This window comes from Sinohyriopsis cumingii, chromosome 1 (assembly GCF_028554795.1).
Source record: "Sinohyriopsis cumingii isolate HCF-2022 chromosome 1, ASM2855479v2, whole genome shotgun sequence".
Taxonomy (NCBI): domain Eukaryota; kingdom Metazoa; phylum Mollusca; class Bivalvia; order Unionida; family Unionidae; genus Sinohyriopsis; species Sinohyriopsis cumingii.
The window spans coordinates 93,412,149-93,437,910 of NC_142961.1; the positions used below are offsets into that span (position 1 = coordinate 93,412,149).

The 25,762-nt window shown below is 34.7% G+C and overlaps 1 protein-coding gene across 4 annotated transcripts in view; it reads right to left on the bottom strand.

Moving 5' to 3' along the window:
• LOC149807359 (ferric reductase 1-like) overlaps nucleotides 1-25,762 on the bottom strand; it is a 144,592-nt gene that overhangs the window by 17,834 nt on the left and 100,996 nt on the right. For all 4 annotated transcript variants that reach the window (XM_089965857.1, XM_089965847.1, XM_089965864.1 and 1 more), the window contains exons 12-15: nucleotides 21,411-21,479; nucleotides 14,724-14,823; nucleotides 12,257-12,403; nucleotides 2,344-2,414 (exon numbers count right to left, since the gene is read on the bottom strand). In XM_089965857.1, the coding sequence (XP_089821983.1) occupies nucleotides 2,344-2,414; nucleotides 12,257-12,403; nucleotides 14,724-14,823; nucleotides 21,411-21,479 (387 nt within the window). The remainder of the gene's footprint in view (nucleotides 1-2,343; nucleotides 2,415-12,256; nucleotides 12,404-14,723; nucleotides 14,824-21,410; nucleotides 21,480-25,762) is intronic.

Here is a 25,762-nt window from a genome sequence, read left to right on the forward strand (position 1 = left end):
TTTCTGTAGCATAATGGGTATTTAAATGAGGAAGTAGCGTGTGCTCTAACATGGCAAAAACATTTTTACTGTCTGTTAAAAGCATAGTGTTTTTCAGAGGCGTGTGGGGAGTTTAAGTTTGAATTTGAAAGGATTAATTTATTGTACTCTATTCAAAATGAGCTAGTTGAATGATTTTTACAATTAAAATGTACTTTATTATTATTATTATTTATCCTCATATAACTTTGCAGGGTTAAACAATGCACAGAGGCAGGAACAGTCAGTCCAATTTCCTTGACAATATCATTTCACAACAATTATTTAAAAGTCTCTCTTGGACAACACAAAAAATGAAAATAACAGTAAGGTTTACTGAATGCTGTACAACATATCTGTCCAAAAACAATATGCCCAATGGTACAATGCCTAGTGGTTAAATGACATCATGCTGTATTTATAGTTCGCTAAACACCCCTAGAGTGTAGCTAGAAAACTGTAGGCTTCAGTATCAACTCTTCCTATTTCTATCAATAGGCAACACAATGGCTTTCATAGTATCAGCTATACTGCAAGCTTAATCATCCCACTTTAGTTACAGCTTTTATATTACAACTTATACAATAATTAATATACAAATTCACCTACTAAAAGGTCCTGGCTATTTAATTTTCGTGGGCTTGGTTGGGGGGGAGCAGATTGTGATTATCTTTCAACTAAAATATTTTCCTTTCTTTTATTTCAATTCACATTGTTTCTAAGCAGTATCATGAATATAATATGGTTTGATTTTTCTATAAGTTTGAGCAAGATATTCTTCCGGCTACTGAAAGACAGAAATTAAACAACTGTCAGGCCTGAGCCCCAGAACACTTAATTGTTGGTCCTTAATATAATTATGATATACATGGTATATATGTTGTGGTACATTCAGAAATACTGCAGTACTACATTTGTCATGGTACACAGCTCTATCATATACCCTACCTATGTTACTACTGGCATCATCATGAAAGCTGCCAATAACTGAGGCGTTGCTACTTAAGTGAAAGCTCCTTCATACTGTGTTATGACTGCACTTGCAGGCTTTTCTTTTTTTTAACAAGTTCATTAATATATCATACTAAATGACATTATTGAGCAGAACAATCACCTAACCAGTGAAAAAAATAGGTGAAGCTAAGTATGTCATTTGCAAGTACTTTCATGCACACTAACTGATTATGTACACTAGTTGAGTACATACAAATGGTTACAGGATATAAGATAAAAGACCATATATCGAACAAAAGTGTCTGTTTACTTGCAGTAACAACTCCTTTCTAAAATAATAATTTCTCTTCAAAATAAACAACAAAAAATATGGAAGCCATCTAGATAGAGCATTTTATAGGATACTGAAATTCATAGAACATACATATTTCAAAGAACTGCCAAATAATGAGTCCCCAGTGTACTCAGAATATTTAACTCTTTCTCATATTTATTTTAAGATAATTTATGTATGTAAATTTCTCTATAAATACATATTTTATATGTATGAAGATATAATTTATCACTCAATTTACAGATTAACTTACCACATATACTCATTTATAAGTTGGGTCCAATTGCAATACATAATGCACTGGCAGATCTGTGTCTATGCAGTTTGTTTGGAGTAATGTGAAGAACAATCAGTGTGGCCCCAAACCTGCCAACACATTATGAGACAGCAGATCAGAGTCTGTATTGTTTGCAGTTGGACTTGAAAATGAGTTTATATGATAGTCACAAAGAATGGAATCATATTATTCTCTAACATAATGGAAGGATGACATGGTGTTAAATTTTGAAACAAGCAGACTCCCAAGTCATGAAAATTAGGTGTTGCCCAACTGTGATGTCATCAGTGGATTTGATCTATAAAGTAGGCCAACTGTCAAATGAAAATGCTTGTGTTAATTTTGAATAAAAACTTTGCCATGTTTTGTTCCCTCAAAAGAGATGCATATATCTAATCTGTATGTAGATTTCAGATTTTCATGATGAAATTACACAAGGGACCTGAATATGCAATTCTAAAAACAGAAGCATAATTTATTTCCTATCTTCTTTGAACATTAAGTAACACTAATATAGCAATGTGAACCTATGTCTGAAAAAGAATGCTGTTTTCAGCTGTTCAATCTCAACATTAAAATTTTAACCATGTTAAGATTTTTTTAGAAATTAATGGAAATCAAATATTTTCAGAAAATAATTTTGAAAATCAATGCAAGAAGTTTAAGAAGAAAAATAACATTGATTAATACTGATATGCAAATAAATTTTCAAAGCACTAAGCATACAACTAAGGATCCCATAATCTGCAGTGCTACTCACAGCTGGCCATGGTTCAGGAATGTTAGTTTTGGGGTTCTCCTTCTTCATCAGTTCATACTTCTTTCTGATCTCTGCAGTGATCAAATATTAAAATCATATAGTTTGAATGATAAATGTTTCCAATTAATATAGACAATCTATTATAGAGGGACAAATTTGCTTTTCATTTTAGGTGCAAAAACTAAATTTATACAAGAATCTGACAACCATCCTTGCATGTTACTGTCATTATGTCAGAAATATGTTTTCTATATAAAGTCCATTCATGTCAGTTTCACAATGAAGTACAATTTTATTGCAATAAAGGTAACAGTGATACACTCCTTTATAACTAACTTCAAATGTTCAATATAAGGGCTGTTCCAGTAAAACATATACCCCCCGGGGGGAAGGCACTTTCAAATTCAACCAACCCACAACAGAAGCAATTTAAAAAAATTATGATCTACCGTCAGATGTGTTTTAATTGAAAAACACTGCCCCCCTACAGAAGCATATTTTTTAACATAATTTCTGGCTATGGGTTAGTGGGCGGTAGAAGCAATTTTAATATTGGGCTGGGGACAGAAGCGAATTAAATGACAGCTGGCTGGAGGTAATCTATTGAATTCTTATAGATCATATAATCTACTCCATATTTTTAATTGTATTCATTCATTGTAATCAATCTTTTGTCCTTTTGTTTGTTTGTCTGTCAGCCAAGTATGTCTCTGATACTGTGAAATCACAAATTTTCATGGTGGCTTATTATTTGTAGATGTCATTGATCAGTCCCTTAATACCTACTAATTTAACATCCACGAATACAGATTTTATAATTGATATTTCTATTCTAATACAGAAATCATGAATTTGTATCCTTACTAAACTGTCTGTTTACTAAAGTGATCACTATGTCTTGCTATTTTTCTTTGCTCACAGGCATGCTGCTTTTGATTAGAATAATAGTTAAATCTTGTATTGCTTTAAATGTGTGGTCAGATTCTATGATTCCTTGTTCAGTTTTTTTCTTCAATAAATGTTTTGGTAAACTTATAATACATGATTTGTCAGAAGAAAAAAACATTGATGCCTGTGGAAATGATGTTGCATTATTTCTGTCTACTTTTACACTATATCATTTCTTGTAAGAACATCTTTTTCAGTTACCAATGTCTTATTTTTATGCCTTGTTGAAAGACTAATATAAAGTTATAAAAAATATAGCAAGTCAAACATTTTTATATCACAAGTTAGATTTTAAAAAATGAATGAAAGTCAAGGAATCATTTTTCCCAGAGTACTCATAAAATCAGTCACTGCAGTTAACTGTATTGTCAACAACAGCATCATCATCACTGATGGCCTAGCAGTAACATTCTGCAATTTCAATCCAGTTGTCAGGTTCTATCTCCCACTTCTAGTCTTTCATATGAGACTTATACCTATTGCCCGAGGGGCTTTCATGGCAGAGTGGTATAAGATGCTTGTCTTGTGATACAGATCTGAGGGGCTTCCATGGCAGTGGTACAAAATGCTTGTCATGTGATTACTTGCCTCCAATGTCTAAATGAGAATGTTGCCAGTTACTTGTGGAAGGTCAGTGGTTCTACATAAGTGGTGTTTGGTGTCTCAAAAGGACTTGGATTTTCTTCAGCAGTAAAACTGGCTGCCATATATAGATTCTCTTCATCTGAAGATGGTGTAAAGGCCATAATGATCAACCAAAACCCGAGATCTCACGTCTAAATGACTTCGGCTGTTGGAGATAAGCGTCAAACTAACAGAGGCTCCATATGCCCAAGTGTACTAAGGTGCTTGCTTTTACATAACTTGCACATCTCACAGAGTGAGTTTGCATCACAGATCAACCAATTTAGGTTGGTGGTCTTTCGGGGTTGTTCCTCCACCTAATATATTGTTAAAAAATCCCAAAAACCAAATCAAACTAAAGCAACCAACTAAGCAACTGTGGCAACAGCAGCAAAGGTACTAGTCAATCATTTTTGACATAGCTGTACGAGTTTATAATGTTTGACTCAAGTAATTTTTGTAGACCTTTGAATATCGTTAATTATGCCTTTCTGACAGTTACCTAAAAGTCATCATCAGTTGGTACAAATGGATTTTTCATGGTGAGCATATGAGATGGAAAAGTCGAGCAATCCTGCATCACACACAACTGAAAAGTTTAAATTTCAGCTTGCTTTAATTTTCTCTAACAGTGTTCATTGTTCCAACTAGAACTGTTATAACTTATTCAAGCAATATTCACCAATATCTGGAGACACACATCTGTAATAAATATTTGTAACAAAGTATGAGAATGCATCAATGTTTTTCAATGATGCATTTGAATTGAGCAACAACCACAATCAACAAACCAAAAAATAAAATTATTCACATCTCTCAGGCAGAAGTAGTGTATAATCATAATCTGCCAAAAGATTTTTCAATTTTTAAATTTGCTAAATATTTTTCCAACCATACTGATTCAGTGGACATATCACCAGAATGGACACAAACGGACCAGAAGGTTAAAATCGATTTGATACATCTTTTAAGCAGCTAAATTCATATTGGTTTAGTTAAATGTACACCCTTTGTTGTCTTCCTTTTGATGAAATTTCTTACTGAAGCTGAGAAAATAATGTTGCACACAAAAAAAAGAGGCACACTTCTACTCTCTGTTTTTATTATACTTCTCCATTCCAGCCTGTTCTTATGATCTTGTCCCCCAACATACTGTTTGTCTTATTTATGATATGTATCTAAATTTCTCACTTTTCTACTACTATACAGATGTTCTGTGAATATGCATATCAGCGTGAAACGCAACAGGGAGACTAAATCCAAGATTAAAAACCTCTACATTTCTGGATGTATTCTGCCTGGATTCCATATCTCTGCATAAAACTCAAGAGTTAGAACTCTCTGTACTAATTCAGTTCCCACTGTAAACCTGTGCAAACACCATGATATTAAAATTCAATAACTTAAAATTTAGAGTGCTCATGATCAAATTTGTATCAGTATAGACACATCTATGACGACAGCTTTTGTGAAAAGAAAACCATAACAGCCACACCATTTACTGGATCAATACAAATTTGAAATGTGTGCTTTCAATACTGCACCAAAGAGTCAGCTGCTGATTTCAGTAATTAGTTGTCCAAACTCAGGTCTGTAAAGGGACGAAAATTATGTTAATAAAACAATGTCCCACACTTTTTTCAGAGGAAAAAAATAAGGCCTGGAAGAAGGGGGGGGGGTCGGCTTATCTGCGGGCCAAGTCTGAAATTTTTAACGTTTTTTTCCCTCGATTTCCAGTATTTATTGTTTCTGTCGATCGCCAAAGATGAGATCACATGCCTAATGATGCCATAGGGGTTTGTTGCATGCACGCTTAGGAAGGGTAAATAACAGGGCAATATATGAGTCAGCATGAATAATTGTAAAACAATATAATTTGTGGGATTTTTTTGACAGGTGTTTTAGAAGTAATCGGCAGTCACAGTTTATATACTACTGTTGTTTAGTTGTTTGTAAAGTAAAGTGGTTTGTTAGCGGTAGAGTGTTGTACAATAGCTACCATATGCTTAATCTGAGGTAAATGCCTCAGGGATAATAGGTTTGTTTTGTTACACAATGCCAATGACTTTACATATACATGCCGACTCTCAGATGTATTGTTTAATGAGATATGGTAGTGGACATGGTTTCTGCTCAAAGTTATAAACTGTCACATTACTTGAATAATGTCCACGCTGAAACCAATCATATTTTGATCAATTGAATCACACTACCGGTAGTTTAAAAAAAAACACACAAATAAACAAAAATGATAAATAATTATCAAATGCAAATTGATAACCAGCCACACTTGGAAATAATTACAGGATAAGGTATATAAATAGTATACTACCACTATAAGAAATTATTTCAGTTTAATCTCTCTAGAAGTTTATATTCAATTCAATCAGATAAAATGAATAGTGTTGGAAGTAAAAGAAAGCGTTCTGCTTATGATGCAGCATTCAAACTTAAAGTTAATGAATATGCAGAAGCAAATAACTGTGCTGCTGTACGCGAATTTTTAGTGAACAAGAAGCAAGTACGGGAATGGCAGAAAGGAAAGCAGCATTAGAAGAAATGCCAAAATATAAGAAGGCTCGTCGGACTGGGATTGCCTCTTTCCCTGAATCGTAAGTGAACGTCGACAAAATGGATACATTGTCACATGAACTGCAATTCATCTACGTGCTATGCAGATGGCAAAAAATGATAAATATAAGTTGGCAGCTTCAAAATTTGTTGCATCAGCTGGCTGGTGTTCTCGTTTTATGAACTGGAATGGTTTCTGCCTCAGGCATAGAACGAAGATAGCACAAAAGCTAAAAAAAGACTTGGAAGAAAAAACTGAATCATTTCAGCAGTTCATCATTAAACGCTGAAAGGATTGCTCATTTGAACTATCACAAAATGGAAATATGGATGAGACGCCTATGACCTTTGACTTACCAAGCAATAAAACAGTCAATGCTGTTGGTGAGAAAACTATTCTGACAAAAACGACTGGCCATGAAAAATGCATTTCACAGTTGTACTGGCATGTTTAGCTGATGGATCAAAGCAGCCTCCTGTCATCATTTTTAAAAGGAAGACGCTGCCGAAAAGCATGAAATTTCCTGCTGGTGTCGTCGTTCGTGCACAGCAAATGGAATGGATGGTTGAAAGTAGAAAAACTGAATGGTTGGAGAAAGAATGGAACAAGAGACCAAGTGCAATTCTTCAGAAACCTTCAATGCCTGTATGGGATATGTTTTGTGCACACAAGACCGATGAAGTAAAAAAGGCCGCAAAGAAAATGAAAACAACACTGGCTGTGATACCAGGTTTAAGTTTAACGTCAGTGTTACAACCTCTTGATGTCTGCCTTAACAAACCTTTTATGGATAAATTACAAAAGATGTGGGCAGAATGGGTTTGTTCAGGGGCTGTGAAAATGACAAAAGGCGGGAATTTAATGAGGCCGGATATCGATTTGGTTGCCAAGTGGGTAAAAGAAGCATGGGACTCAATTCCATCGGAAATGATTGCAAAATCATTCAGGAAGTGCTGTATCAGCAATGCCATGGATGGAACAGAGGATGATGCTATATTTCAATCCGACAATGACGAGGAGAGTGAGAAGGAGAACAACACACTATCGGATGACCATGATGACAATGACGACGTATATGAAGAAAGCATGCCCGTAACAGAACCCGAGTTTCGTGAACTGTTTGGCGAGTCTGATACAGAGCCAGATTTTGAAGGATTCTAAAAGTCATACAACTTTTATAATTCATGATTTTAAAATGACGATTAATTAAATTTCCATTAAGACTTAACACTTTAGAATTATTTTTATTTCAACATATAAATTAGCTTTCTGTCTTTCATTTTATTTAATAATGTGATTTGCCTAAATAAATGTATTCAGACCTCACCTTGTGCATTTTGTGATGTACCAGTAGTCTAGAAATTATGGGTCAGCTTATACGCGGGTCATGCACTTTATAACAGCTTTACCAATTCAGTTTAGGGGGGTCGGCTTGTACGCGAACGGGCTTATACGCGAGTATATATGGTACAAGTAAGACAAGCTCTCAAAAGATTTTTTTATACTAAAATCTTACTTTCATTATCAACCAATCATGCACAATCAAACCCATATATACTCTATTTTATCTTCACTGATTTATAGTATGATTCTCGTTCTTTCACATCTGTAGTAATGTGAGTCCTTTAACAACTCTCAATGGTTGTAAGCCTTTTTTCACCATGCTGACTGAACACACTGTAAGATAATGTTCAAGTAACAGAAATACCATGGGATAACCAGAGACCAATAAAATCGACGTCAAGTTATCTCCCCTACAAGGATGCTGCCAGGATTTCAGGATTTACTCTAAGTTTTGTGTGTGTGTGATCTCCAATGATGAAGTGGTGGCAGGATAAATAGCCATTGTTAAATATCTCCCTAACACTTAAATATCTTTCTTACTGTTCCACTCTTTTAAGGCTCTACTGAAATCAAAATTCTCAAAGAGATGTCATCTCTAGTTGTATAGCAATTATTACTGTGATGTCATTTTGGGCATGGTCACGTGGTTGTGGTGGGGTCTTGGTTGGGATGGCAGAAAGACCATAGGCTTACTCCACATTTGACAGCTAATTACAATGTTGTCAAAAGAATTAAAAAATTTCTAACAATTCAGTTGGACTTGGATACTTGATTCATAGTCAATGAACAGGTTCTAAAACTGATGTGTTTATTTTGGAGCTACGTTCCTCCATCACATTCAAGATCTGGATATACCAAAGGTGAAATTAGTACAGTTGCATCCTAAACTACTATCGTGGCTACTTCAAATGTTATTTAATGTGAGACTTTAATGCATGAACTCGTAGCTTCAGTGATTTTTGGGTTAAAAAAATTAATTTCTTCTCAAACAACTCAATTTGGTGCAGATTAAATTGTTTTTTTAATGATGCTATGAGAATTCTTGATGTGTAAAAATAGTGCAAGAAATGAACAACATCAGATCAGAAAATTACTACCACTGGGAAAATATTGATAGGAATGTACAGAAATAATGATATTATTATTTAAGTAGAATATGTGGTGACAATACGAGCGCTAGTTCTACAACTTTGCCAAATACATCTTGTACAACTATTCTGTTGTTTCTAACAACACTGTAATATGGCAATAATTTCTGTCCACTTTTTACTTTAGTCCCTTGCTAATTAAGAGTTTTAGATTTTACAACACTAAGCACATTTTACCTTTTGACAATAACACATTATTACAAATATTTAGATTCCAAGAAAATAAAAGTTACAATTTTATTAAAAGCACTGGTACCAGTACGACTAAAGGAGATGGTGAAAAAAAGAATCAGGATGAACAGATTAAAAGTGTAGCAAAGGATCCATATATCAGAATGACATCAAGTATTTTTTCATCAATTTCATCATTAGTTAATGACACTGCTTAAAAATGTAGTGTAATACATAATAGACTTTTTTAGTTATCCAATTTGTAATACAAATACCAAATGATGGCTTGGAACCAAGTGCCAAAAGGTCTGCAGAAAATACCACCAAGATCAAAATATACATAGGAAGAACCGAAAACAAACAGGACAAATTTTATCCATCTTGCTTTGAGTTTACACAGACCAGTCAGTCTCTTATGTTTAATGTCATTTAATTTTTGCACATAGAGAGCATTTACTTCATTTGGTCATACATCTGCATGATATAAAAGTTTGTCTCTTTATTCTCTTGTTGCCATAGTGGTTCTGCCAACTAGAGATCTACACACACTTAATTATGTTGTATGGGGATTCTCTGATGTTCCGTATGAGCACTGATATGTTAATTGTTTCTGAATTTAATATGATCCTCCTCCTCTGTGTACGATTATTCTGTGCTGTGAACTCCTTTCATTGCGTGCTGTCTGAAACGCATATGCATAACTAGCTTGAACAAGTTACAGTTCTTTATGGTTGTGCAATTTTCAACATCTCACAGGTATGGCCCCATGGTTATTCTCTCTTGGATATCACTGTTCCAAAAAGAAAAGTTTTGAACCAGAGGTTTCATTAGGATTTTAAAACTAAGAGTCCATGGCTCCCATTTTATCAGCAAAAGTTGCAGTCCCCTCCCAGAAAACTATGCAAATTATAAGAACTATTGGTTGCCATAGTTTAATTTCTATGTTCTTTATAAAACACTGACATAGCTCTTGTTTGTCCATCAGAGTGAGTCTGAATTTTTCGATCCAAGGAAGGTCTTATTCAAAGCACTAAGCTAGGCATCACACACTTTCTTACAATTGGCTACTGTCCCTTCCAAACTATCAGTTCTAGCAACTTTGGCACTCTCCTGAATCTCATTACAATCTTTGTCAGTTTGCCGTTGAACCCCAAAATACTCATTCAAGTCTAAGTCTCAACATGTCATGATTCTGAGGTCACGTGCACTGCTTATTCTGTTACACTTGGAAATGAACACAATAATGAAAGCTAAAGTTGTTTATTTGATTTACTGTTATAAATTACCAAAGGTACATCTCTGGGTCTTTCTGCCTCTGAATTCAAACACTGTAAATATCAGTAGATTTTCCCACCCAGCTGCCAGTCAAAACTTTTGATCTTGCCGCTTAGCTACTGCAGCATGTTCTTTTGATGTACTCTTATAATGGTGACGACTGGGGGGGGGGCTTTCAGCCACTAAATTCTGTCATTGTAAATATCAGCACAGCTAACTGAGCAACACATTTTCCCACTAAGCAGGTGACTGAAGCAGGACTGGCAAGTCTTTGAATTTTACTGCCCACTTAAATAAAATAAAAAAGTGGTGTCCAAATACGCGTGATTATAAGTGTTTCCGAGACGTCTGTCAGTTTTCACTAACACGAACTCTGCCAAAGATTCACTTCACTGAATCAGTGCTTTGCTGCCTCTTATGCCAGATTTTTCTCTTCCATAATGCTGTATTAGGGTTTTAAGTCTGCTTGTTCAGACATGGGTATCTTGAATAAATATAACCGGCATATTGTCCATCCAACATGTACATCGGACTCACACTCAATATAAATTTTGGGCTCAAAATCACACACTCTTATTTCCAGTGACATTTTCCCTATGTCCAACAGACCGATATACATGAAATTCATTGTCATCATAGCTATCACCACTGAAAACGTTGTCTGAAGAAAAACTGTGTTGTGATTCAGCCATTTTGGTTTCCTGTGAGGCCCTTATTCGAAACACGCATTTGTAAAACTTTCATGATGAAAGTAAGGCTAAAACTACCATAAATTGCTTTTTCCAGGGCCAAATGAACCAATCAAATTTAGTTTAACAGCCATTCCTGTCAAACCGAAGTATCCAGATATCTGGATGTTGCATCAAGCATTGTGAGACAGCTGCGGCAGCATGAATTACATCGCGAAATGCACTTTTAAAGTTAAAAGTTTAATGAAAATTGCATACTGCGCAAAGCACATTTTTTATATCCACGATGTTGATGTAATTTGCTGAACGCGTATCACTGCTTTAAAAGAATGCGAATTCATACAAATTACGTGCACTCGCGTATACTAGCATGATTTTCTGACCCAATGTTTTATTCACGTTAGACCGCTAGGAGGGGGTTAGATGCGATTTTAGATATATATTCGTATTTTTTTCTGACAACCCCACCAGCGATTTCTCATTTTGTTAACACAACCTACAACAGAAGTGATTTTCCTAACCAACCTTCCACTGTCAGAATCAAAATAGTTTGAAACACAACCTCTTACAGAAGTTTTTTTGAAGTGCCGTCCCCAGGGGGGGATATATGTTTTACTGGAACAGCCCTAAGTCTATGACCAAAAATCAAACAGATTTAATATCCAAACATTTAATATGACACATACCTGATTCAATATCTGTTATACTGTTATATATGGATGAAAATTCTCTCAGTGATCATTAAATGTTTTAATGGAATCAGATTTATAATAGCAATTTTACTATAGTTAAATGCATGACAAACTTAAATAATAAAAATACATTAAATACTATACTGCAATATAAAGCAACCATTTGTATTCAAAAGCCATTTTTTTCTAACAGCTTTTTATCTAACTGTTTAACATGGAATTGTACTGAATTTCAAAGAAAGACAGTAACTCAGGCGGTACATTGTTGGACTCAATATCCAGTGGTCCGAGATCTGATACCTGTCCATTCCAGCCCAGATCAGCTGCTTTGATGCATCCTTGGGAAACATACTTAGCTCCCATTTCCTGGGCATGATGTAGTCAAAAAGTGCTTTAAATACTGTTAAATACAAGCCTACCAACCAATTTATGAAGTTCAATGGAGCTTACCTTTGTTCTTTTTGTGGGTGCAGCACTGATGGACTTCCAAGATGACCTCACAAACAAGGTTGAATATAAAGTAAATACATATGATCCAGGTGGCCCACCATGGTGTATTTGCCTTCCCAAAGTCCAGGCCTATAAACAAGTTTGGAACTGACAAGGAAGAAAAAATATATTCAAAGGACATGTAAAAACCCAAAATGTTTTGCATATTGGAATTTTATGAAACGACACAAAGATCTGGATATTTCATTTACAATTCATAAAATATTCTGGACAAGTAAAATAATTTTACCTCCCCTGGCACAATTTTCAAATTGGTCAAGGCTTTTGTGCAAGAGAGGTTTATTTAAGCCCTAGCTAAAGCAAAGCACTTTTTATAGGAAGATTAATAAATGATGCACAGCCCTAACAACTGTCTCATGGAAATATTAAAATCTGTTAACATTCCATTCTATATACAGCCCAGCAATGATAATATACCATCCATAAATTCTTTTATGAAAAACATCTTCTGCGCCCAACACATGACTGAAACCAACATATGCAAGGCTCCCAGAAGAAATCTGTATCACATGCCATAATAATGGCTAGAAACTGATAAGAACTGTATACTGGTTCTACTTCAGTTCATCTCTTAAATTATGATGGACATCAACTCTATTCTTTATCACCAAAGCTTAATTACTGCTGTGCATTCTGTCTTCAAAGACAACCAATGAGAACCCCTAATATGTGGTGGAAGAAACATGTGCTCCTTTGATTAATCTAGGTATCAATTGAAGACATATTTGATATTGTCATACTATAAGACCCCTCTTCTGACCATCCGAAAATGAGACACACACACCACAACAGCGACCACTTTTTCACAATCCTAAATTTTGGGTCTCAATTTATATGGAATTTATTCTTCAGATCTTCAGTATTGTGCCTTCAGCTTTCTCACTCAATCTCTGGAAGCTATCCACAATTACAGACTTAAAAATGTTACACAAAAGTGCACAAGCTAAGTAACCCATGTACAGCGGTCAACTGAAATGCAGCTACTCCATCATTATGTAGTGCAAGGCAAGATAATGAAAGGTAACTTAAATAACTGCAATAAAGTTATGGGGTGACTGTTTCAAAACCATCGAAAATGGATGCTCCCTGAAGCCCTTAACAAGCATAATGAACTCTTGCTTCAGTTAAAAGTAACTGTCACTGTTCTTCCTACATATATCTTTATATTTTGTGTAGCTCTATTTTATGCACATTCATTTCTGTACAATTATCAGACCTGCCAACCCTGAATTTGACTCAGTAAGGCAGTTGATTTTTTCCCCGTAGTCTGAGCAGTTTTCAGTAAGATGTAACAAAATATCATAAAATGCTATTGTAAAGCTGGAAAATGTAATCAGAAGTTCAGTATTCGGAATGTGCAGCAACAATAAACATGTTCAACTGAAAAGTTCGCAAAGTACGAGTAGACTTTATTTACCACTAGTACAATTGAACAAATTTTAGTTCCAAACCCTATACAGCTCAATGGTTTGCTGCCATCTCTCAACTTGGCGTAATTCTTGGAAATTCTTCTTCCATTTCACATGATGATGGCAATCATATTTCCCGCCATGAGTCATTCTCAAACTGGCATGTGATGTCCAATAAACATTGTCGTGTCCCTTCCAGCTTTTATTCACAAGAATCTGAATATTCCTTTTTACTTTTCCTGTGTTGATTATTTTAACTTTTCAAGAGGCTTCTTTTCCCTTTTGTCTTAAAAATGCATTGCTTGCTGGACACCATTTTAAACAAAAATTCTAGGATCAACAGTTTGATCATGTAGATGCTTCACATGAAAAAATTGGTGCAGTTTAAAGCGTCTGAGGTGCTGCTGTAAAGGTAGTCTGCTTCCATGACCAATTTAACTACTTCCAATATGAAACACTGATCCAAATCAAACATGGATGAACATATTTTCAGGATTTTTTGGCAATGATCATTTTTCTGTAGTTTTTGCTTTTATGCCTTAAGTTTGTATTTTAAGGGTAATTTTCGTAAGACCTTCAGCAAAATTGTGTAAGAGTTGGCAGGTCTGAATTATGTGTAGGAATGAATAATGATAAACACTGAATTCCATAAAAATACATTATTCCTCATTAACAAGCAGGATGCATTGTCCTCTAAACTGAGACTACCTCCAAATTAAGAACACTATTCCTCAGCCCCGATTGCGTTCTTTTCAGGGAGGTTTTACCACAGATATGAAGAAAGTTAAATATTAGTGAATCTGTGAACCATAGAAGCAAACTCAAAAGGGCCAATTCAACAAACTTTGCATTTAGAGTTTTGAAATGCCGAGTTAGGCCTTTTTCAGGCATCTAATGTATCAGACATGAAATTAAATGGTCTCTTATTCTGTTATTATCTAAAAACACCAATGGTCTGAAGGAAAAAGGTGGTTGTAATGACAGGTTATAGTACTTACTGGCCAGACAGAAAGCCACTGTCCAAAGCAGCCAATAAATCCAGTTCATGATGATCCTACAGCACGTCCCCTCTGGACATCGGAATAGGCCAATAATGGGCTACAAATTAAAAATACTGATACTAATTCAAATTAGAAGTTTTAAGCCTTTAATCCTGAAATGTGGTTGATTTATACAGAGATGCTCTGAAATGAAAGATGTAAATATTGTGTACACCCATATTTTTCCAATTATTCATTTACAAAAAGTATAGAACAAGAATCCCAGCTAGCTGATATCACTCACCTGGCATACATGACATAACAGTTGACTATTTCACTAAGCACACTAAATACAGTATTTTAAGGACAAAACCTAAGTAAACCATCCCCCCAAACTTTATATCATGTTGATCTGACCTACTGAAGTATCATTACTTTTAATTGGGTACCAATTTTGTTGTTACCCAAAACCACAGATTTAAAGACTGAACAAAACATTAGCCAAATATGATGAAGACCCCCTTCCTTTTTTTTCCTTTCTGTGTTTTATTCCAAGAGATCAACACCGCTATGTGATAAATCAGCATCATTTCTGTAATCTTGTATTTTATCCAAGCATACTATATCCAAATGAACAATATGACTGTAAAATACTAGAGTTATTGCTTGCAGCATAATTACTAATGAAATATTATCTATATGAGATTATTACAGCAGAGTACTGAAGTTCACACTTCACTGATTTTTGGAGAAAACCAATGAATCAACATCATGTTGATCAAGTCTCCTGGTACACACAAATGCTTGATGGGTAAATAATCATGAAATTGTTGAATTCAATAAGTCCAACATTCTCAAAGCCACAAATAATCAGGTCTGATTTCCATGTGAGCCACAATTGATTGATGAAGTTTTCAGTCAAGTCTAGAGGCTGAATTTGGTTTGTACATAATGCAGGCAGGAACAAAGCAGCGATTCCATTGTTTTTCAATTTAATTTGCATGTTCACACTTAGATGGGCTCTGAATACATATAATATGGACACTGATTGCTAACTGCATTGAGCAAAGGGCAACTAGTCATGTGCTTGGCTCACATGTGGAACAATGGCATTATCTGAACTGATGGGGATCTAAGCTTAATTTTAGTTCTATTAAGCCACTCTGTTATCATCAGAGTTATCTCAAAATAACTGATGGTGCAACTTTACAATGTTCAAAGGAAGAGATCATAAACATGTTCTTTAAAACTAATTAGGTTAGTGTTATTGGCTGCATCAGCTCCTTTTGATGCTGAGTGTAAATAATTTATCTTGACAGGTATTTGATTTGTGCTCATACAGGTAGTAGCATTATTTTAACCACTGAAGCCATTGCTATTTCTTGCCGGCAAAGTTTTGCTCTTTGCATTCCTTATTTGTAGAAGTTAATCCATCTAATTAAACACCTACACAGATGTTAACTTTCACAAGCAAAACTACAAATTTAAGTGTACATAAAAATGTATTTCTTTTTACAAACCACGAAAAACTGAGACCCACACTATTTTACTATATCTGAAACAAATTCTTTCTAAAGATCAAGGCATAATTATTAATCATAGTCCTTACTCATTACCAAAGTCAACCATGTTTTTGATGATACAAACCCATTTACCAAGTTCTTGATGATATCAACCCATTTATCAAGTTTTATAGAAACTCACTGAGATACAGTCATTAGATCTTGAGAGGTAATAAGTTTGGCCAATCAAACACAAGGTATGTCTGTAACATGTACAAATTTCACATATTAAAGAACCTGTCCACAACAATGATTATTCTTCACTTATGTATTATGGTGGTGCTGACTTAACTGGCAATTCATTTTTCAGCAAGGTAACAAGCATAGCTTATCTGATATACCTTATTAATATATTTTTGTTTTTCTTAATGGAACTTTAAACAGAATATTGGCTATATCATGCTGAGGCAATGGGAGCTAAGGGCTTTTCTCAAGTATACATTAAGGCAGCCAACCCAGGCAAGCCTGGGTGGGTACTGAACTCGTGACTCTTTGATTATCAGTCTAACACTCTACCAACTGAGATCTACCATGGCTCCCTCAGTAGTATGCATAGATAATGCTCATAATTAAAGTTCTCCAACATTCTGATGACATCAAAATATTATTTAACAAGTCTGATAAAACTTCAATTACAACATTGTTCCTGTGTTTAAAGCTTAGCCAGTCAGATGCAAGGCCAAATGATTAATATGTGCAAATTTCACTCAGTCATGTTCAACCAAGATCTTGATATTCCTATATACCAAATTTAATCACAACTTTATCAAAACTATATTCTCGAGAGGTAAAAATGCTCAGCCAATCACATGCAAGAACACCTTATGAAGATGCATATATAGGTCTCTCTCATAATAAAACTCATCCCATGTCTTGACAATATTAGCAAGGCTGATTAAAATCAGGACACAAATACATTCTCTTATATGGTAAAAAGATCAGCCAATCATGCAAAATTACCTCATTAATATATACAGACATTGCTCATAAGAAAATACAATATATATCTTCATGACATAAACCTACTTACCAAGTCTGATAAAAAACATGATCAAAAATATAGTCACAAAAGCAATGACAACTTCCAACCAACAAACAGATGCAAAAATCACCTAATCAATATTCACGGATCTTGTTCATTAATGTTCTCATCTAAGACCTTGGTATTTAACCCTATTTAACACCTCTGAACAAAACTGGGTAAGTAATACAATCTCTACAGCAGTAACAAGCTCATCCAATTACCCAAGATTCATAGATGTTGCATATTACAGAACCTGTGTGAGATCTTGATCATATGAGAATTTATTTTTTTAAAAATCAAATAAAAGATATGGCCTCCAAAGTGATAACAAGCTCAGCCAATCAGATACATGATCACTTCATTAATATGCCTGAATCTTGTTCATTATCAAGCTCTTCCAAATTTTGGCCAATATAAGCCCATAATCCAAGCTTAACCAAATTAGATCAGAGATTATGGCTTCCTGAGTGGTAACAGCCTCTCAGATCCAAGATCACTTCATTTGTATGTGTGGAGATTATTCGTTACTAAAGCTGTCCATGGTCTCAACAACAGAACCAAATATTCCAAATCTGATCAAAATCGGATCAGAAATAAGGCACCCAGAATGGTATGATTTGTACCACTTTATGTCTAAGTCATAAGTCAAGTATCCAAGCCTGTATTGTCTTAGCATAATCCCAAAATAACTCCAACTCCTTTCTTATTCAAGTAAACCACATATTTTTAAGCAGCACAAGTTTTACATGGATTTGGTGAGGAAACTGGATTCACACAAATTTTATTCAAGGTCAAGTCATGCCACTATATAGTGTAGATTAAGTTAAACATAACCTGCACAAATTCTGTTGTGAGTGAGCTGAATGTTCCAGAATGGCACAACAATTTACTGATGATAAAATATTATTAAAGTAGCTGAACTAAAATTACTGAAATTTTTTTCATATTCTGCAGTGTTTATTTTTGTTTCGTTTTTTATTTAGTTTCTATAATACATGCAAGGTTTTATATGTAACTGACAGAAGTGATATTGACTACTAAGAGTTGCTTCCCTTGAACAATGAACCCAATACAGACACATAGACCTGATGAGTTTCTTTGTTTTGATTCAATTGATAAAACCACAACAATTAACTCATTAACCACACATGCTTCATAAGGTTGTACCCTACCTCTGAGCTCTGTAATGTCAACATCATTTACAACACACAAAAACTGGTGGTACATTACTAAAACAATGAAGGTCTGCAATGATAACAAACTTTCTACTTGCATTAAACAAAACATACTTTCTGTGACAAATTTTTTTAACTCGAAAATGCTGGTTTCAGAACCAGAGGTTGTGTTTGGAATTTTAGTTTTTGGCATTAGATCGAAAGCAGGCTGCTCCAAACTGCACAAAGACAGAAGAAACTTTGCAAAGGTAGGATAAGTTAGAGATCTGGAGTAAAATAATGGCCAGGACACAAAAGTTTTAGGTCCAATACACAAAAAGAAGTCCAATTTTCACCCTTTAGCACACATGCAGAGTAAATTGCCAACCAAGGGTGAAATTTTTATACACCTAAGCATCGTGATAAATAAAAATTTCTCTGAAACACATTTGGATACATTAAGAAGTAGGGCTGTACCAAATAGTGGTTTTAACTATTCAGCCGAATACAAATAGATACCCATAACTATTCGGCCAAATACAAATACGAATAGTGACTGAATGCTCTGAAATAAAATAATTTTTTCAGCAGGTCTAATGATCTTTTAATTAACTATACACTAATAACTAACACATGAAGGTTCAAAGTAACTAAAGCATTACCAAAACATGAAAGTGCTACAGTTAAACATCTTGATAATGCTTTATACATTAATCAATGAATAGCACGATACAAATTTTCAAATGCAGTCCAACAATTATTGCTGCATGAAGAATACAGTAGCTTTATATAAAAAAATGAGTCTCTCAACAAAGTCTGCCAGTAGACAACATTTGTTGTCTGACAAGGTTGTGCATGCAGCACTGAAAAGACGTTCACTTGGACGCTAGATGGAGGTGCTGTTAGATAATGTTGGGCACAAGAATGGAGTAAAGGAAACCTGTTAGTATTGGTCTGCCACTATGACACTGGATCAATATCCCTTGGGATACAAGGCTCATTCAGAAATGTTTTCAATTGGTTGTCGATACAAACTGAGGTACTCTTTTCTGATTACAATGAGTCTGCTGTTCATGAAGATTGACCTAATTGTACTACAGTAGTCCCCCTCTTGAATGGCCCGTATGACCAGCGGCCACCCGCTCCTTATGGCCAGAATCCGTTGGCACTGATGAGTTTGTGTTCAAAAGTACCCCTCATGAAATGCCACCCGAATAATGTGACCAGCTGCCATCATATTAGTGCAATAATATAAAATTTACCCCTCACAAGTGGCTGCATTTTATTTTGATATGTATCCAGAACCAGTATTTTATTCATAACGTGTGTTAAGTAATCCGATTTCTGTTTCCCAATGTCAGGTTTTCGTTACTGAAAGAAGTGTTGACTAAAGTAAATGTACCACCACTAAGGTTAATATTATATTATTTACGCCTCACGAGAAGCCACATTTATTCCATAAAGCTGAGAAAGACTAAAATTTTAATCCATACAAAAGGGTAAGTACATGTAATCCAATTAGCCTTGCTGCTGTGTTATCATAAGATGTCCAGTTTAGTCACTCTGATAATTGTTAAGATTACAATTATTGAACAGTAGTAACAGCTGAGAAGTGGCAGTATCGATGTACAATACACAAGTCAGTGGGAAAATGGTTTTATAGCCTTTATGGCTTCCCTTAGTAAGATGTTGAGCTTGTTCACTTTGATAATTAGTGGCTATTACTAATGACAATAATTGTCAAAATTACAAATCCTAACGGCTGCGAGGTCAAATCTGCATGATGTTAAAGGTACATATCAAAGCCGTTTTGGCTTCTCTCACTTAGTGTAAAGAAATGTATAAAAATAATAGGGTACCAGACTGCGGCTAACGAATCACGTGACAAGATCACTTCCTTTAAAAACACAAGGCAATTTGTTTACATGCATACAAAATTGTTTTATCACTATTATAGTTGGCAACCTGAATAACATACTGCAAAAAGATCAACATGTCATCGAGGAAAAGAAAAATTCTCAGTTTAGAAGAGAAAGTGAAATTAATTCAACTGACTGGGGGGGGGGGGTCGAGGATACTTATTGAAAACTGATGTCGGAAAGACTCAGATAAACAATATCATGAAAGATAAGGAAACAATTCTGCAGAAGTGGGAAGGTGAAATGGATGGAGAAAGGAAGGTTGTTTGAGCCGGGAGATGTTTGTATCCTGATTTGAATGACAAGAAAAAGCAACAGTTTTGTCAGTTGAATATGACGACTTTACCGCATGTAATGGATGGTTGCACAGATTTCAAGTTTGACACAATATTATGTGTTCTGTCCTTAGTGGAGAATCAGCTGATGTTAATGAAGTTGTCGAAGATTGGAACAAAAGACTGAACGATATATGCAGGGGATATGACAGCAAGGATATTTTTAATTGTGACGAGACTGGTTTGCTTTTTAGACTGTTACCAACAAAGTGACAGATGATGTGATTTGTAACATAATTATGAAGACAGTTTTAAAACTGTATCAATGGTTATTCATAACATTCTTATGAAAATGATGAAACAGTTTGTTTTACATTTATTTCACAACTGGCATGTGATTTTTTAATGAAAATATTAAATGTTTTAGAATTAAATGTACTTGTGACTTTCTTCATATGTATTTACTATTCGCATTTGTAATCCCCCTCTAGAAAGGCCACCCTCATTATAAGGCCACTTCCCTGCTGCAATAGGGGTGGCCTTATAAGAGGGGGACTGCTGTATTCATATTTGGCTGCATCATACTATTCAGCCGAATATGAATAATTTGAATACGAAGCAAACATTTGGTACAGGCCTACTGAGAAGAAACCCCAAAATACATTTTCTACTCCTGTTTCAGGCAAAAATGAGAAGGATCTCAAAGGGGTCAAGGAATTAAAGTTCATGTAGAGGTGAAAGTGAGCATTGTAGACACAAGATCAAACTTACGATAAGAAGGACACAGCAGAACACAATCAACCCCAGAATAGGATGTGCTTTCTGGGGCAGTTCTGGGAACTGGAATGAAGAAAACAATTTTACATGAAGAACATTCTCTCTTCAGTTTTTAAACAGAAATAGTGTTTATGCAATTATGCAATGCATACTTAGAGATACAGGTCTGATAGATATACATAACATGGCAGTGTATTCTGAATATGTAAAATAATGATCTTTGCCAAAAAAAATGTCACATAACATCATCTGATATGATGAACCTTTGCAAAAATGTTAAAGGCATTTTTACTGTAAATATTTCCAATCCCCTAGCCCTCTCCTCAGTTTACTAAATTTATGATCAAATGCTTCCCACTGTGTTTCAAGTTTTGCAAATTTATTACTCATGACACATCAGATTCCCAATTCAAGTACTGGAGTTTATCATTACAGAATTGGCAGAAAGAGGGACATTTGCTTTCTAGTGTAGAAATATCTGACCATAATGTCACAAATATTATGCAACTGTCCAATGAGCCACAAAATGTTGTAAACTGAAGATTTTAATAAATAAAGCATTTTGTAAAATAAAATGTCAGTGTACACACACACACATATATATGGAAACCTGACAATTATCTCATCTTTTACTTTTAGTTTATTACTTGCAAATAACTGGGTTCCATCTTCATTATGTTGTGAGACATAAAGTGACCCATGTTATAAGTAAGGAAGTCTTGTACTGAGATGTGTTCTAACAAGGATTTGTAATAAATAGTACCATAAATACTCGTGTATAAGCCCATTCATGTATAAACCAACTCCCCACAACTGAAAAGGTATAAACACGGAAAAGTACATGACCCGCATATAAGCCGACCCTCAACTCTGAGACATCACTAGATGCATAAGGTAAGTTCGAAATGCATTTATTTAGGCAAACTTATATTAATAAAAATTACATGTATACTTATCTCAAGGTTGGCATGCATGATTATTCAACAGAAATGGTAGAAACTTGTTTATAAAGTAATTTATTTAATTTTTTGTTTTCTTATTGTTTGTGCCTGATTTAGATTTGTGTATAATTTGATTGAACGATGACAAGAATTTAGCAATCACAAGTTGCTGTAACACTACCTCTCTCTTTTGACTCAATTATTGTTTGTTTATGTATCATTGCATTGGACATTTTATATCAGTGCATCAGTAATTACATTTTTACTTTGCCTTGAAATTGTAAACACCTAACTCATTAAAATGTAATCCTAGTAAAACAACAAACAACAATACGGTTTGTTCCATGCTTGCAATTTGGCTACTGAATGCATTTACATAATGGCACCACCGCATGAACATTGTAGGTTTGAACACGCGCTGAATTAAATACATTCTGCTGAATGAAGTACATCCCTTGAAGTCGAATCATGGGCACCACTGTGCTAAACTTTAATGATAGCTCCAAAATACAATAATGATGTTTCAGAAAAAATCCTTCAAAAATTATGCCAATACCGTAAAAGCTGAGTTGTAATTGCTTTGATGTAAGTGACCTTACACTATACCTGTCAACTTTCACGACGAGAGGGAACAAAAAAAGCACGATTGTTGGGGTCGCTCCTCGCCTACCTCTGATTTCATATCTTTCGATTTTTGCAGAGAACTCCCGATTATTACATTATGTCTTCAATTTTTCATTTCTCTCAAAAGAGAAAAGTCCTACATGTTCTGTTGTATCACCTGTGAATTACTGAATTATTGTTGTGACGAAATAATTACTTTACGAGAAAGAATTCACTTCTTTACTAAACAGAATGTTAAGTTTAAACATTATTCACGTAAATAAATAAATAAACCACAACAATAAAATCATCAACAATTAATTTAAATCCCAAGAATGATCATCACAAATGCTGTAACTCCATATGCTATAGCGCCATCCCCACCAAAGAAACTTAACATGTGTGAACATCTGGCATTTTTATACAGTATATACTAATATTAATTACCATCGTTAAATTAAAAGAAGGAATGAAAATACATACCATGCAGCAAATGTGTCCTCAAAAAACTACTTCAGAATACATATTTTATAGCAAACAATACTAAATGCCTTACGAGTTGACAATAAGGGAATAAAGTTGGATATATACATGGGGAAAATAGTTGCCACATGTACGGTTGCCTATTTAGGCACCTTTCACTCAACAAAATTGGGAATCCTTTATTTGCCAATCAATTGCTGGTGTTTGCATAACACACAGTAGTGTAGAACATGGTTTCTTTGAATTATGATGGAGGGCCAGTCATTTTCACAAATTAGTTGCATTGATAAGGATTAACTTTTAGGATTAACTTTTAATTAGTTGTGCTGGCTTTCTTGCTTGTTTATATAAGACTAACCTTTAGCTATTATGCAGTCTGGCCACAGCTAACCAGAATATGAAAATAGGGCACATTCTGGGGGAAAATAGGGCGGGTCACAGGGAGAAACGGGGAGTCTTTATGCAAATTTCACGCACATTGGACAGGAAGATCTTTCAATATTTAGTGAGAAAAAAATACCACAAAAAAAACTCACAATTTTAGGTCCCAATCTCTCTATTTTTTATTCAGTCTCCCACCCTGGCTTTTTAAAAGTTGACAGGTATGCCTCACACTCTGTTTGACAAAACTATGGTAATCATGTTAATATTATGAAATAGTAGGCAATTACACATTAATGTACTGATATAGTAAAGATTCCCTCTTAACACAAGCTAGTTTCAGGGTTTCAATGATTAATCGGCCTGTATTGCTGTTGGAAAACGACTGACAAATTCATAGGCTATCAACGAAGGTAACACTGAAACATCAAGCTCTCCACTGTGTGCAAAGTTATGATGTTGTTCAGCTAAAACACAAAACTAACATAGATTGATGATGATCTTAGTTGATCTTTAATGAGAATTTAAGCCTTTATTACTACCACTCTTCGTAAACATGTAAGTTATGTTGGTTATTTGCCTTGTACAATTAAACGTACATACCTTTTCAAAAATATTACCTCAAGTTGTAGGACCGCTTATATCATTGAAAATCAGTAACTCATGAGCACCTGATCCAATGTAAATGAAACAGCTATTAAGGAATTAAGGCCTAACCGGAAATTGCCTCTGACATTCGCCTCGGCCGAATATCCCGTTTTTTGGTACTATTCGGAAGTATTTGCCTCGGCAAATAATACGCGCACAAATGGTAACAAGTAAAATAATTCAATAAATATCGAACTTTTAAAAAAAAAGTTTTTTAATACATAATAATTTAGTTAAAAATAAATTATAATTACACAAACAGTTAACATTCCATTGGACTTCATGAATCATGATTGATGATAATTTATTTAACTCAATTTCCTTTAGTAATTTCACTAGCATTCCCCAGGTGGCATAACTTTTCTGCTTTTGGTAAATATTTGAGTGTAGAGACGCCATTTGTAAAAAAAATCTTAACAAAATTTAATTATTACGTATTCAAAATAAAATTAATAAATAATAAATATATATAGGCCTATTAAAATACTCATCGAAAAATGTCTATTCCGAAATTAAGTAGCAAGATTTGGAACTTTTTCACTATAGATGCTGTGGACGAATCGAAGGCAAATTGTGATGTCTGCAATGAAAGGCTAACACGAGGCAGCAAAAATGCTCGTCCGTATGGAACTTCAGCTCTAATAAATCACCTTCGATCCTTCCATCACTCTGAGTATGATGAATACACCAGATCCACAGAGAGCCACAAAAGAAAGAGAGATGATGAAGAAAATTTAAAGAGGCGATATATACGGTACACGAAAAGTTTAAGCATACGATAATGAAACAAATGGTACTCTCCGGAGTCACACCTACTACTCGGTTTATGCCTGGATCTGGCAAATAGTACATCCAAATACTCGGATTCGGTACTCGGTTAAAATTATCTATTCGGTTAGGCCCTGTAAGGAATAGCCAAAATGTTATCCAGAATGCCAGAATGCAATTTGGTTGAAACAATGAATAAAGCAAACTCTGCATCTAATATGTTAAGGAATAAATAAGGATTTAAGTGACGCTATGCATGCTTTGCACTGTGTAAGTACTGTAAATTACAGTTCAGCCTGGTCTCCCAGATAAACTCTACTGGTACGCAAATTATGAAGTCTGTATTTACTTTTATTTAGTTTTGTGTTGGAGAAATCAGAAAATATCACATGCAAAAAATAACAAAATCAATCACAGTCCTTTATAACATTTAATAAGTGTGGGGTCACTGAAAATTATTTTTTTAAAACGCATATGTCTGTGGACACAGAGAAAATTATTTTTGTTTCACATGATTTACAG